At 46.6% G+C, this 13,852-nt stretch overlaps 1 protein-coding gene across 2 annotated transcripts in view; it reads right to left on the reverse strand.

Annotated features, from left to right (window-relative positions):
- Window positions 1-13,852, reverse strand: part of IGF2R (insulin like growth factor 2 receptor) — a 115,829-nt gene that overhangs the window by 20,335 nt on the left and 81,642 nt on the right. For both annotated transcript variants that reach the window (XM_070603233.1, XM_070603234.1), the window contains exons 30-36: window positions 8,654-8,790; window positions 7,358-7,548; window positions 5,620-5,746; window positions 4,827-4,946; window positions 4,242-4,498; window positions 3,736-3,954; window positions 2,074-2,223 (exon numbers count right to left, since the gene is read on the reverse strand). In XM_070603233.1, coding sequence (XP_070459334.1) covers window positions 2,074-2,223; window positions 3,736-3,954; window positions 4,242-4,498; window positions 4,827-4,946; window positions 5,620-5,746; window positions 7,358-7,548; window positions 8,654-8,790 — 1,201 coding nt within the window. The remainder of the gene's footprint in view (window positions 1-2,073; window positions 2,224-3,735; window positions 3,955-4,241; window positions 4,499-4,826; window positions 4,947-5,619; window positions 5,747-7,357; window positions 7,549-8,653; window positions 8,791-13,852) is intronic.

Below are 13,852 nucleotides of genomic sequence, written 5' to 3' on the forward strand. Positions count from 1 at the left end.
TCAATGCTCCGTGCTACCAGCTCAAAGGAAGAAAGCGAGAGTTTGTAAATGTCAGGACAGAGAAGTGTGTGAAAATCAGACCCCGTCATTGCAAAGGAGGGAGGCAAGTGCTCCAGTACGCTCACAGGTAGCGTCTCCACTCCACCATCTCTAGAAACTGAGGGTATTTACGAGAAGAGCGAGACACCACACAGCCAGACATTCCACAGGCCAAGTATCCGGCATCAATGCATTTATTCCCTCCCTCACCCAAGAACGGCCACATAAACAGATGAGGCAGCTGGTCGGGAATTTCATTTTTAGTGGCTGCTGAGAATCTTTTTTTTCTAGAACTCAAGTGGAAAAACTATTTCCACTAAAGATAAAAACCACAGGGGAAGAAAATCTCTTTAAGATTTTTCCAAAACTGGAATCCACATGCAGCGTGAGAGCCCTCGTTTCTGAAAACAAATAAATGCCAATCACTCTCATGGGGCAACTCTCTGAGAACTGGCGAGTCCGGCGGACACCCCGGCTGAAAACCCCTAGCAGTTTTATAGATAAGCAGCCACACGCTCTTTACCTGGTGGTGTGAAATAACCAAGTGTTGCTCTTAGGAGTTGGACCTTTAAAAGATCAATCCCCTTTCAAGAATGGAACACTAGTGAAAATGGAAGGCTGTGTACAGATTAAGCCATGCTGCTGTATAGCGTGGGTGCCTGCAGATGCAGGTATCGACACACCCACACCAACGTGCAGACACACAGAAAAAGAGATACAGGAGCTGACTGACCACAGCTCCGCCTTGCCTTGATAACTCAGAATTATCTCTAGCCCAACAATTCGTGAACAGGGACAAGCCCAAGGACATCGATGTGCTGTGGGCCTCTTTATGGAGGGGACCCGAGAAGGCAATGGTTTGGTATTCTCCCCCGCTCTCAATCTGTACTGCCCCTCCTTGTCAGGCTGCTCCCAGGCCACATCCTGCCGCTGTCAACACACCCACACCTGGCAGCCACGGCTTCCTTTCCCTCACAAACCTGCTACAGGACAAGACATGAGAAAGTCATCTTACTGAAATTACAAGACACATTACAGAACCATAATCCATTATCTGAACTCACAGGGCCAGATGAGTCTTAGAATTCATCATCGTCAGGATTTTAAGAGGCAATTTGGGGTATATACTTCTACTAAAACACACACACACACACACACGCACACACAGTCCTGTAATCAAGCACATTAATATTTCTGCAGCAAGATGTATGAATATTCCCATTAGGCGGGACAAACACAGACCATAAATAACCTCAGTGCATTCACGTCAAAGGACTGTAAATTTTCAGAGCTTTATGGATTTCAGAAGCATAAATAAGGGGTTGTGGAGCCAGGCTGCCTGGAGCAAAGAACCCTCCATCTGAGCAGCAGACAGGGGCAGAGCTGTGTGACGTCAGGCATGTCATCCAGCCGTTCTGAGTCACTGCGAAATGGGGGCCATAATCTACCAATTTATCTCCAGTTCACAGAGAGGGGTCAAGAGAAAAAGCATGCAAAAACTCTTTAGGACAAAACAGTACTCATTACAACGGAAGCCAGTATTATTTTTAAAATGCTCATAAAACAGAAGTCAAGAACCTCCTCAGACATAAAACAGATGATTTGTTGTGGCTATTTTGATTTCAGAGGTCTTTCTGTGTTTGCTAACTTCTGAAGTTTGCTTATGTCTTGAATGATTATAGCTGCAAAAGTCTGACTTCCCAATAAGATTAAAATCAGCAATGTTACAGTTAAAAAGAAAGAAAGTTATGACACTTTTATACGTTGGTAGACAAAGCTGAACTCAAGTTTTCCTGTTTTTAAATCACAGCAAGCCTCTAATGTGCAAATCTGCCGTTAGCTCACGATGGGCTTATTCATTGAGAAGTCACTGGTTTTAAGCTATTCAGATGCACCACTGACAAACCGTATGAGCCAACGTGGACATTTTGCACGCGGCATCCTTAGACCTGAAACACTCTTTATGGGGTTCCAGCCGCCCGGCTCCCTAATCCATAATGCAGTCCCTAGACTGTAAACAGACGGCACACTTACCATGCTCACACCTCTCTTACAGTGAAACGCGATGAGCGAGGTGTAGTTGAAATGCTTGTCCGCTAAGCAAGGAGTACTACTTTCAAAGTTCAAGTAAACTTCATTAGCTATGGGATTGAGGATTGGAGGTCCTGTGACTCGGCCAATATCCTAGACAAAGAAAAAAGCAAACAGTAAGTCAGGAAGTTAACTGCTCCCAGGTTAGTGGAGTAAGAGCTAACGCAGAAGTGCACAAATGATCTTGTCCATTTTGAAAATGAGGAGCCTCTAAGTTAGAAACTGGGTTAAGAGAAGTCCTGACACGGCCCGTTTACACAGCAGTGCCCCGCAGTACGTCCTCGGGGTGGGCACAGGGCTCCGTCTCTCACCATCACCTTTATTGCTTAGCACAGCCCCTCACACGCTCTGGCTACTCAATCAAAACCTTCTGAGTAAATCAACACATGACTGACAGACGAACGGTCAGGGATGGTATATATACATGTGATGAATGTGTGTGGGGAATGAAGCTGCAATGCTCTTCGTTCACCACAGTGGGGCATCTTCAGGCTGCGATGACACAACACCCTGCCCAATGAGAGAACTTACTACAATTTCTAAAATCTGAAGATGGGTAGCCAGGCAGGAAAATACAGCAGCTCAGACCTCCCAGCAAGTGACTCACATCCAGGATCCCAACCTGCACTGTTGGAAAGGATGATACAAAATGCTTCCGACAAGGACTTGGTTTATGCGGGGGCCCCCCATTTCTCATGTGGCCATGCCTTTGTCAAATTCATACCATGGCCAATTTACCCACCCACTCCCACCGTTTCTCAATGCCACATATACTGTCCATCTTTTAAAAGGACATCTAGATACTTAGATACCACTATTTAAAACATACAGATAGAAATATAAAAACAGACCACTTCTGAGATGCATTTCAAATAATAAAACATATCAATGATTTGACAAAACATGAAGATAACTCATGAAAACAATTTTTTTTTTTTTTGAGGAAGACTGGCCCTGAGCTAACACCTGTGCCAGTCTTCCTCTATTTTCTATGTGGACGCTGCCACAGCATGGCTTGATGAGTGGTGTGCAGGTCCACGCCCAGGGATCCAAACCTGCCCACCCCAGGTCATTGAAGCGGAACATGTGAACTTAACGGCTACACCACCAGGCCAGCCCCGGGAAAACAATTTTTTAAAGATCCAAATCTAGGCTAAAAAAATACTTGAATAAAACCAAACTTTCAAGGCAGAATATTGAGCTACTACCCTGAATTATAACTCATTCACCAAAGAAAGTGCTTACACCTCACGAGCATTTTAATTCCACAAGACATGTGTTTCAAACGAAGGCACCAAGCTCTTCCAGTGTCCTTTCTTGCCACTTTACAGAAAAATATCTTGACCTCGAGACTTCCAAAACGATACAACAGCATATCTGCACACGTGTTCACATTTTCTCCCACAGCTCAAAGACCGTCTGGCCACTATTATCAGCCAATGGCTCAATGCACAGATCCTTACATGGATCTCCCCCTACTGAACCCAGAACACGCAGTCTGCTCATTTCTCCATTCTCTCGGCTTGAGTGACTCTCCGTTGAAAGCAACAATAGGAAAGTTATTAAAAATCTTGCAAAAACTGCCCTTGGATTTCCCACACTTACGATGGGGGAACCGTCGACGGGAACTTTGCACACAGCGGCTCCGGCAGGACAAGCCACCCCATGCATAGGATTTAGCGGCTGGCAGATATTGATGTAGAAGTCCGGGTTGGTGTCAGAGTCGTCATCCTCACTCTCGTCATAGGCTTCGTAACCCCCAGTGCGGTGGATGAGGGGAGACAAGTCAATAATGGAGCTTCCATTCCTCACGGAACACTCCGTCTATTCAATAGGAAAGACGTCATTGGAGTCTACCATTAATCACCATTCAGTCACGCACAAGAATTTAAAAGCTGAGCAAATAAAAAAGCACTAAGGGTGGATTAATGTCCCCAAATGTTCGGTCACATAACATTGGGCACTTTGATTGCTGGCACCATCAGGAGGGGGTGAGATATGCTGGGTATTCGCTGGGGGCCAGGTGAATGTCAATAAAACGGGTGATGGAACCTGGGTGCACCTGGGCTTTGGGTTTTTCAAATGCCACACGCGCCCAGCCCCAGACTCACCACCTGCTCGCAGGCCAGAGGCGTGTGCCAGGAAAAGAAGAGCGTGCATGTCTGCTTATCGAGGGAGATGAGCATGGGCCTGTTGGTGGGCCTGGCCTCAGGCCTACACACAAAGCTGATCACACTCTTGTAGGTCAGACTGGATTTGGAAGGACAGGGGGATCCGTCCTCATACATCAGCTGCAGGACCTGATCCACGTAGGTCAGCCTCTTGTTTGCCTTGCCCACACTGATCCTGGTCTGCCCGAAGCAAGCCCCTGCACCAAACGGGAAGCAGGGAGGAAAAAACACGATTATGGATTCAAATGACCAATTTTCCGATGAGAACTTTCTATAAATCCAGACTTTCAGATTCAGAGCTAACACATAATTTTGAGCATCCCACGTGGTTTGAGCAAAGGTCACACATCTAATATCTCAGCACGCGGCCAAGTATCGCCCCCCTACGCCGTTAGCTGGCTGCTGCAGGAGATAAAGCTGTCTGGTCTTCCCTTCTGCTCATCTCTCCCGCCACAGGAAGGCGGAGGCTGAGGGGCAACCCCAGGGACAGACAGGCAGACGGCAGGGAGGAGGGGCAGCCCTTACCCACGCCGGGCGAGCAGTTTTCATTCTCCCCGCAGACGCTGATGTAGACGAGACCCTTCTCGCTGTAGGCCGCCGTGAACCCAGCTCTGCCACTTAAAGAGGTCAGGTCAAACAGGTGTCCTGAAAGGGGAGAGGGCACGGGGACACGGTGACTCCAGGAACGCAGACTCAGGAGGCCCAGCGCCAACGCACTCGCACACAGAGCCCGCTGCTGCCGGGACTTCTGACGTCTCACCACGAGTCACTGACGCGGCCCTAAAAACGCTCCTGACCAGACCCAGCTTGTCCATATCATGAGCCCATCAGTCCCCAAATTTATGAGATGGCCGCCCTCTCCCCAGAAGACAGTGGCTCGTAGCGTCCTCCTCCTCCAGGGGCTGGGCCACAGCGGCCACCAGGACTCCAGAGGGAAGCGGGAGGACCCATTCCCCAGTGCAGAGATTCAAGTCTCCCAGCGGCCCCCACGTGAACCCGGAAGGTAACAAGCACACTGACTCGAACCAGCCCGGCGGGCCCAGTGTGAGCGTGACTGGCACCCTCAGAACCAGGAGCCCGCGGAGCAGGGCCACCAGGGAGAGCGGTAGTCCCTTCTCCAGGAAGGAGAGCTCCCAGCCACAATCGGGCGGACGCCAGAGAGGAGGTCAAAAGCACACACGCAGGACAGAATGCTGCTGCCCAGGGGTGCCCTGCAGCCCCAGCGTCACCCTGGGTCCCTCACTGTGCAGGGCAGGGGGAGCGGGGTGACTGGCAGTGTCCCTCGCTGTGGGGGTGGGGTGGATCGGCAGCGTCTCACCTGTGGCAGGGTTGGTGACCTGGCAGTTGTCGTGCACATTCTCCCTCACGGGACAGGCGGCTACCGTGGGCCAGGCAAAGGTGTACTCGCATTCCTCCACGGCACTGATGAACATGGGCCTGGAGTTCTGCAAGCGGAGCACAGACAGCTGCTGACGGGGCAGGCGTTCAACGTGCATAATCACGTAACCTGCATCAAGCAGGAGCTTAGGCTGCACGCCACAAGCACACGATACTTCCAGCTCCCCGGGCTCGGGATGAGGGGAGACGGAGGAAAAGAAAAGGGCCAGGACTTGTTCCTGAGATGGCACTGGGGGCTGAGCACATAGAGGTGAGAGCCAGAATCCGCTTGGGAGCCCAGGAGGGTTTCCTACAGCTGTGGCATAAGACGGGCTTGGGGAGAGGGTGGGCAAAGGATGCTCAAAGGGCCACTGTGAGAGGAAGGAGTAAATACAACTAATGACACTCTGAAAATCAAACGAACTGAAATCTGTTGTTAAGGACAAAACAATGAGACCCATCAAGGGAACTAGTCACAAATTCTACCAACCCTTCCCCTGCACTGGCCACGGCCTGCTCCGTCCATCTCAAATGCTTCTCGTCCCCCAGGGAACTGGCTGGATCGCTCCAGCCATACACTCCGTCCCAGAGAAGTCCCCCGACGGCCTCGCTGCCCGGCCACAACAAGCTCACACCGTCGTCAGCCTCCTGGCACCACGTGCCAGCCCCTCACACACCACCCTCATTTTCCCTCCCACGTGTCAGTCAGCTCTTGCCTGCTCTGTCGTGAGCCTCTCTGCTTCGTTACAGATTTGAGAAAGTCTTATCGGGCCCCAGGTTTCCAGACCCCAGAAGCTCATGGGTCTAGGCTAAGCGTCTACACAGTCTTCCCGAGAGGAAACCTCGGCTCCACTCCTGTCAAGAGGGCAGGCCTCAGGCGCCCAAACTTTCCTCGTCCTGGGCTCCTCCTACCACCAGGGCCCAAGACAGCTTGAGAGAGTGGACAATTCATTCTACCATGGAGTGGGCTGGTCCAGCTTGACCTTATTCCCAAACTTAGCTACAACCCTAACCTGACACCTTAATCCCACATGTGGAGATGCTCCTGTGGTGAAAAACAGTCCAGAGGAACCATTAACTCAGTCCACACCTGCTCAACTGTACCTACCAACCTGTTAGGAGAAGGAATCGCATCACAGGTCACAGAGGTGGGACCAGCCCCCATTTACTCCTACCCACCATACCCCAGAAATGACACCTCTTCTCTCTCAACCCCACAGGAACTCAGCAGGATGCGTACATCTCATGCTATCAATGAGTGAACGGTGTAGAGTGGTTAAGTATTCAACCAAGTTACACACCAAAGGTGGAAAAGCTGCCTTGGAACCAGGTCTGTCCAACCTTCTGCTTGGCCCAAGCTGCCTCCAGGAAGACAAAGGCTTGCTGTCAAATATTAGTTTTCTCTGCAGCCTTTGGGGGATCGGAGTCAAACTTTAAAGAGAACCAACTAATTCTGAAACTAGAGTTGCCAGGTCCGCATCCCCAGGAGCCAGAGAAGAAAGGTGCTCCATGGCCCACAGGGCAAAGGGGATGCTGCTCTCTCGCCCTTTGCTAAGCTGGGCCATGCTGAGGTCTTCAACTCACATCCCAAGGGGAATAAAACGTCAGTCTCACTATCTCTTGGATTCATACTGTCCCCAAAGCTGCAGCATCAGAGGCTGAGAAAGTGCGTCACTTACAACTTGGTTCTCACTGCAGGTGAAGCGGATGGTGGTTGACTTTCTCCGAATCTGGTCTGGACACATGTCGCCATCGACGTACTTCAGGACAGTCGCGCCCTCTTTCCACTGAGGACTATCCCTCACCCTGCCAAGGTTCACGGGCTTGGAGCCATCCAGCAGACACACGGCCGCTTCCAGAGGGCACGGCTCTGCGACACCAGGATACAGTGAAGAGTTACCGTCAGGGATTTTCCAGTCTAGAATGTGTCTGGCAGTAATGCCAGACACGCTACATATTTGATTCTAACCATCACTCCAAAATATCGGCTATTTCTCTCACATAAGTCAGATGACAATGATACCACATGAGTTCTCGCTCAATTAAATGCTGTTTCACCACAGATGGATTTGGGGGAGGCACAGGGTATGGAGAGAATTCCAAAGTGTAAAAGTCTGAATTAATCCTGAACCCTGAATATGATGAAGCTGAAATTCCTAGATTAAGCCAACAGAACATTTTAAATGCTACAGTCATGTGCTATCTTTATTCAAGAAGTCACCAAGCAGTCCACTGATTTCCTAGTCTGAGATGTCTGTGCCATCTGCCCTAGATCACGAGCTAGCCCCACTTCACGGATTAAGAACCACAGAGCCACCTAATCTGCCTGGCACATGAAGCAAGGGGAAGTGGGCCCATGGTCTCAAACCACACAGAGGATGAAAACCACTCTCTGGAGGTTAAAAAAAAAACCCCACTCACTTTGAGCCAAGCCATACAAGCTGTGGGGGGCGCCACAGAAAACTACAAGAAAACAGGACCTGTTTCATCTATAGGATTCCAAGAGGCTGCAGGTGGCACCAAGATCTCTGCAAACTGCTCCTGGTCCCACAAGTACAAGTGAATTCTAGTCTCACTGGCACTCAGGGTTTGGGCGAGTTGGCCCCCGCCTCATCAGAGGACCACCCACCCACTTACTCTCGCTAATCACAGAGGGCACGTCCCCAGATCTCCATTTCATGCCCTGTATCTCCCACCCTGCTGAGAATTACCTGCCACCATGATTATCTCCATCTACCTCCAATTCCTCTCATCCAAAAGAGTTTATACTGTTCCCAACAGAGCCTTCAGCGCTGATTTACCCTGGACCACACCGGGGATCGGTCACTAAGACCCTTAAGTAATTCCTCCTGCCGCATCTTGGCCAAACCGCTCACGTGTCAGAGAGATGTGCGCCTTCCAAGAATCCCATTCCTACTCGATCTTCCCCCATAAATTCACTACAAGCCATCAGCCTACCAAGAGCCCTGTCTCACCCGAGCCAGGCTGTGGAGACAGAGACTTGCAAACGTTGATGAGGTAGTGCTCAGTGGCCCCTGTCCTCGTGACTGCTTCCCAGTTGTCACTGTATCTTGACAGGGATGAGAGGTCGATGGTGTTGCCAGCCTCATCTCTGCAGGGAACAGAACACGAAGTCAGGTTCAATTGTATTCTAACTGAATATGTGGGACCCTATGGGGAAGGGTGCAAGGATTTAAGGTGCTGTGTGTCCCTGACATCCTGGGAATCGGATCTCCCCCAGGGACAGAATTCAGATGAGCCCTTTGCCATATCCAGCCAGAATCAGCAACCACCTGAGCTCAGGAAACTTCAAGACTCAGTTCAACAAAATTATATACTAACAAAAAAAGGAAACATCAAGTCCGAAAAGGAAGTGCTCTGCAATCTCAGGCCAGCGAGGAGACAAGAATAAACAGCTAAGACACTCGCAGCACCCACAGCACAGACCCCCGCCTACTGTAGAAACCTGGGGCCACCAGCGGCCACTGAAATCGAAATGGGCTGGAACTGACCCTTCTGCTCAGGCTAAAGGTTCACTTACTGCCCAAACCCCAAATACAGACAGTTACTGAGGACCAACCCTGCACTGGGTGCAGTGTCCAAGGTGAGCAAACCACTGTGCCCCCACGGAGCGCCAGGCCCAGGTGATGACAGAGGAACAGTCACAGATGCCACTTCATTAGGAGGTCTTAGCATGTCAGAGGAGGAAGAGAACCATTCATTCATTCAAAAAGATACAGGGTGAGCTGGGGGTATGGTATGAACAAAAGAGAGAAAAATCATCCAGCTTACAAAGTTTACAGAAGTTACTAGTAAAAGAAAAAGATCATAATCAGGATAAATGTTTAAAAATGTACAGTTTATCAGACACCAATTAGAGCTGAAAAGACAAAAGGCAGGAAAGGAGGTATGAAGTTTGGGGAGGAGAAGTGTCGAGATTTTAGACAGAGTAGTCAGAGAAGACATAATTGAGGTGAACTCTGAAGAAACTCTGAAAGACAGGGAACAGCTGGCCATCCAGACACCCAGTAAGGAACAGCACAGGCAGAGAGAGCAGCAAGAGCAAAGGGCCTGAGGCACAGTGAGCCTGGCGCAAAGAGCCCCATGTGGCTGGAGGAGAGCAAATGTGAGGGAGTGAAACAGCAGGGATGAGGTTAGAGATGATACAGGCATAACTTCACATGGCGTCTTTTAGCTCATAGTAAGAACTTTAGCTTATAGTTCCAAATGAGCCAGGGGAATCATTACACCGAGGGCCTTCAGCAGAAGAGTGGCCAGACCTGACGTATTTTACAGGGTTTTCTAATCACTGTGCTGGGCTAGTCCAGTGTGTGGCAGGGACAGACACAGGGAGACCAACTGATGGGCTGCTGCGTGATGCAGGTGTGAGATGAAGACAGCTCAAACGAGCATGGAGCACTGCTTCCAGAATAGAAGAGTCTAGACATTTTAAGGGTTGATGGACCATAAATTGGATGCGAGAGAGAAAGGAGCAAAGGACAGGGTTGGCATTAACTAATACAGGAATCTGTGGGAGATGCAGGTGTTTGCAGAACCAGATCTTCAAGAACTTCAGATAATGAATATCTGAGAGACTTATTTAAAGTGATAAAAGACCTAAAAGAAGGAACTGAAACTATAATAATAGTATATGACACTATGGGGGATAGGGTGGAAGGAAGAAATGATAAATTAAGAAAGAGTACCAATGACCTCAGCATCATGGCAGAGTGAGGTGTTCCCTTAGTCTCTCACCCCTAAGTTACAAAGAAACCCCCACGAGGCTTTCAGCAGATTTCTCAGCAGAAATCTTAGAGGCGAGGGAAGATGGAATGATATACTCAAAATACTGAAAGACAAAAACTTTCACCAAGAATACTCTATCCAGCAAAACTATCCTTCAGGGATGATAGAGAAATAAAAGCTTTCCCAGATAAAGAAAAGCTGAGGGAGTTCATCGCCACTAGGCCTGCCTTCCAAGAAGCGTTGAATGGAGCCCTCTCACCTGAAACTAAAAAGCGAAAGTTTACAAAACCTTGAGCAAGGAGATAAAGACACAGCCAGGATCAGAAAATTGCAGGTTTGTATCAGAATAGGTTAGTAAACACTTAATTATAACATACAAGACAAAGGGAAGGAAAGCATTAAAAATAACTATAAACACTTCAATTTAGTCACAAACTCACAACACAGAAAAGAACAATTTGTGACAACAATGACTCAAAAGGGGAAGTGGAAAGGGATGGAACCTGCTTAGGCTAATGGAGAGAAGAGGCTATCAGAAAACGGACTATCTCATCTACGAGATCTTTTATACAAACCTCATGGTAACCACTAAACAAAAAATCAGAACAGAGACAAATGATAAAGAGAAAACTGAGAAAATCATTATAGAGAACCACCAAAATGAACTGGCTGTCTAAAATACATGGGATGAGAAACAAGGAAAATACAGAAGAACTGGAAAACAAGTGATAAAATGGCAGTATTAAGCACTCATATATCACTAATCACTCTAAATGTAAATGGACTGAACTCTCCAATCAAAAGACACAGAGTGGTTGGATGGATTAAAAAACAAAACTGAACAACAGGCTGCCTCCAGGAAACACATCTCAGCTCTAAAGACAAACACAGGCTCAGAGTGAAGGGGTGGAAGACAATACTCCAAGCTAATGGCAAGCAAAAGAAAGAAGGTGTTGCCATACTTATATCAGACAAAGTAGACTTCAAGATGAAAAACAAAATGAGAAACAAAGAGGAGCAGTATATAAGGATAAAAGGGACATTCCACCAAGAGGACATACATAACATTTGTGAATGCATTGCACTTAACACAGGAGCAACAATGTATATAAAGCAACTACTAACATACCTAAAGGGAGAAATTGCCAGCAAGACAATAGTAGTAGAGGACCTCAACACCCCACTTACATCAATGCACAGATCAAGCGGACAGAAAGTCAAGGAGGAAACAGTAGCAGGAAACAAAATACTAGACCAGATGGACTTAACAGATACATATCGAACATTCCATCCAAAACCAGCAGAATACACATTTTTCTCAAGAGCACATGGAACATTCTCAAAGATAGCCCATATGTAGGGAAGCAAGGCAAGCCTCAATAAAACTAGAAATCAACTACAAGAAAAAGGCTGGGAAAGTCACAAATATGTGGAGACTAAACAACATGCCACTGAACAACCATTGGATCAATGAAGAAATCAAAAGAGAAATCAAAAAATCCCTGGAGACAAATGAAAATGAAAACACAACATGCCAAGTCTTACAGGATGCAGAAAAAGCAGTGCTAAGAGGGAAATTTATAGCAACAGAGGCCTACCTCAACAAACAAGAAAAATCTCAAATAAGCAACCTTCAACTACACCGAACAGAACTAGAAAGAGAAGAACAAACAAAGCCCACAGTCAGCAGGAGAGAGATAATAAAAATTAGAGCAGAAATAAATGAAATAGAGACTAAAAAAACAATAGAAAGGATCAATGAAACTAAGAGCTGGATCTTTGAGAAGATAAAACTGACTAACCCTTAGCCAAACACACTAAGAAAAAAAGAGAGAAGCCTCAATTAAATAAAATTAGAAATGAAAGAGAAGAGATTACAACAGATACCCCAGAAATACAAAGAATTATAAGGGAATACTATGAAAAACTATATGCCAACAAATTGGACAACCTAGAAAAACAGATGAATTCTTAGACTCATACAACCTAGGGAAACTGAATCAAGAAGAAATAGAGGATCTGAACAGACCAATGACAAGTAAAGAGACTGAAACAGTCATCAAAAACCTCCCAGAACACAAAAGTCCAGGACCAGACAGCTTCTCTGGAGAATTTTACCAAACGTTCAAAGAAGATTTAATACCTATCCTTGTCAAACTATTTCAAAAAATTGAAGAAGATGAAATGCTTCTTAACTCACTCTATGAGGCCAACATTACCAGAATATGAAAACCAGACAAGGACAACACAAAGAAGGAAAATTACAGACCAATATTGCTGATGAACAGATGCAAAAATCCTCAATAAATATTGGCAAATCGAATACAGCAATACATTAAAAGGATCATACACAATGATCAAGCTGGATTTATACCAGGGACACAGGGATGGTTCAACATCCACAAATCAATCAATGTGATACACTACACTAACAAAATGAGGAAGAAAAATCACATGATTGGGGCCAGCCGGGTGGTGCTCCACTTTTGCGGCCCAGGGTTCACAGGTTCGGATCCTGGCTGTGGACCTAGCACCGCTCATCAAGCCACATTGTGGCAGCATCCCACATAAAATAGAGGGAGACTGGCACAGATATTAGCTCAGTAACAATCTTTCCCAAGCAAAAAGAGGAAGATTGGCAAGAGATGTTAGCACAGGGCTAATCTGCCTCACACAAACAAAAAAAAAAAGGTTAAAAAAATCACATAATCATCTCAATAGATGAAGAGAAAGCATTTGACAAGATCCAACATCCATTTATGATAAAAACTCTCAATAAAATGGGTATAGAACAAAAGTACCTCAATATAATAAAGGCCATATATGACAAACCCACAGCCAACATCATACTTAACAGTGAAAAACTAAAAGCCATCCCTCCGAGAACAGGAAGAAGATAAGGGTGCCCACTCTCACCACTCTTATTCAACATAGTACTGGAGGTTTTGGCCAGAGCAATTAGGCAAGAAAATGAAATAAAAGGTATCCAGATTGGAAAGGAAGAGGTAAAACTCTTGCTGTTTGTGGACAACATGATTCTATATATAGTAAATCCTAAAGAATCCGCCAGAAAGCTATTAGAAATAATCAACAACTACAGCAAAGTTGCAGGGTACAAAATCAACTCATAAAAATGAGTTGCATTTCTATACTTTAATAACAAACCAATAGAAAGAGAACTCAAGAATACAATCCCATTTACAATTGCAAAAGAATAAAATATCTAGGAATAAATTTAACCAAGCAGGTGAAAGACCTGTACACTGAAAATTATAAGACACTACTGAAAGAAATCGAAGAAGTTATAAAGAAATGGAAAGATATTCCACACTCATGGATTGCAAGAACAAACATAGTTAAGATGTCCCTATTACCTAAAGCAATCTACGGATTCAATGCAATCCGAATCAGAATCCCAAAGACATTCT

The sequence above is a fragment of the Equus przewalskii genome, chromosome 32 (genome assembly GCF_037783145.1).
Source record: "Equus przewalskii isolate Varuska chromosome 32, EquPr2, whole genome shotgun sequence".
NCBI lineage: Eukaryota > Metazoa > Chordata > Mammalia > Perissodactyla > Equidae > Equus > Equus przewalskii.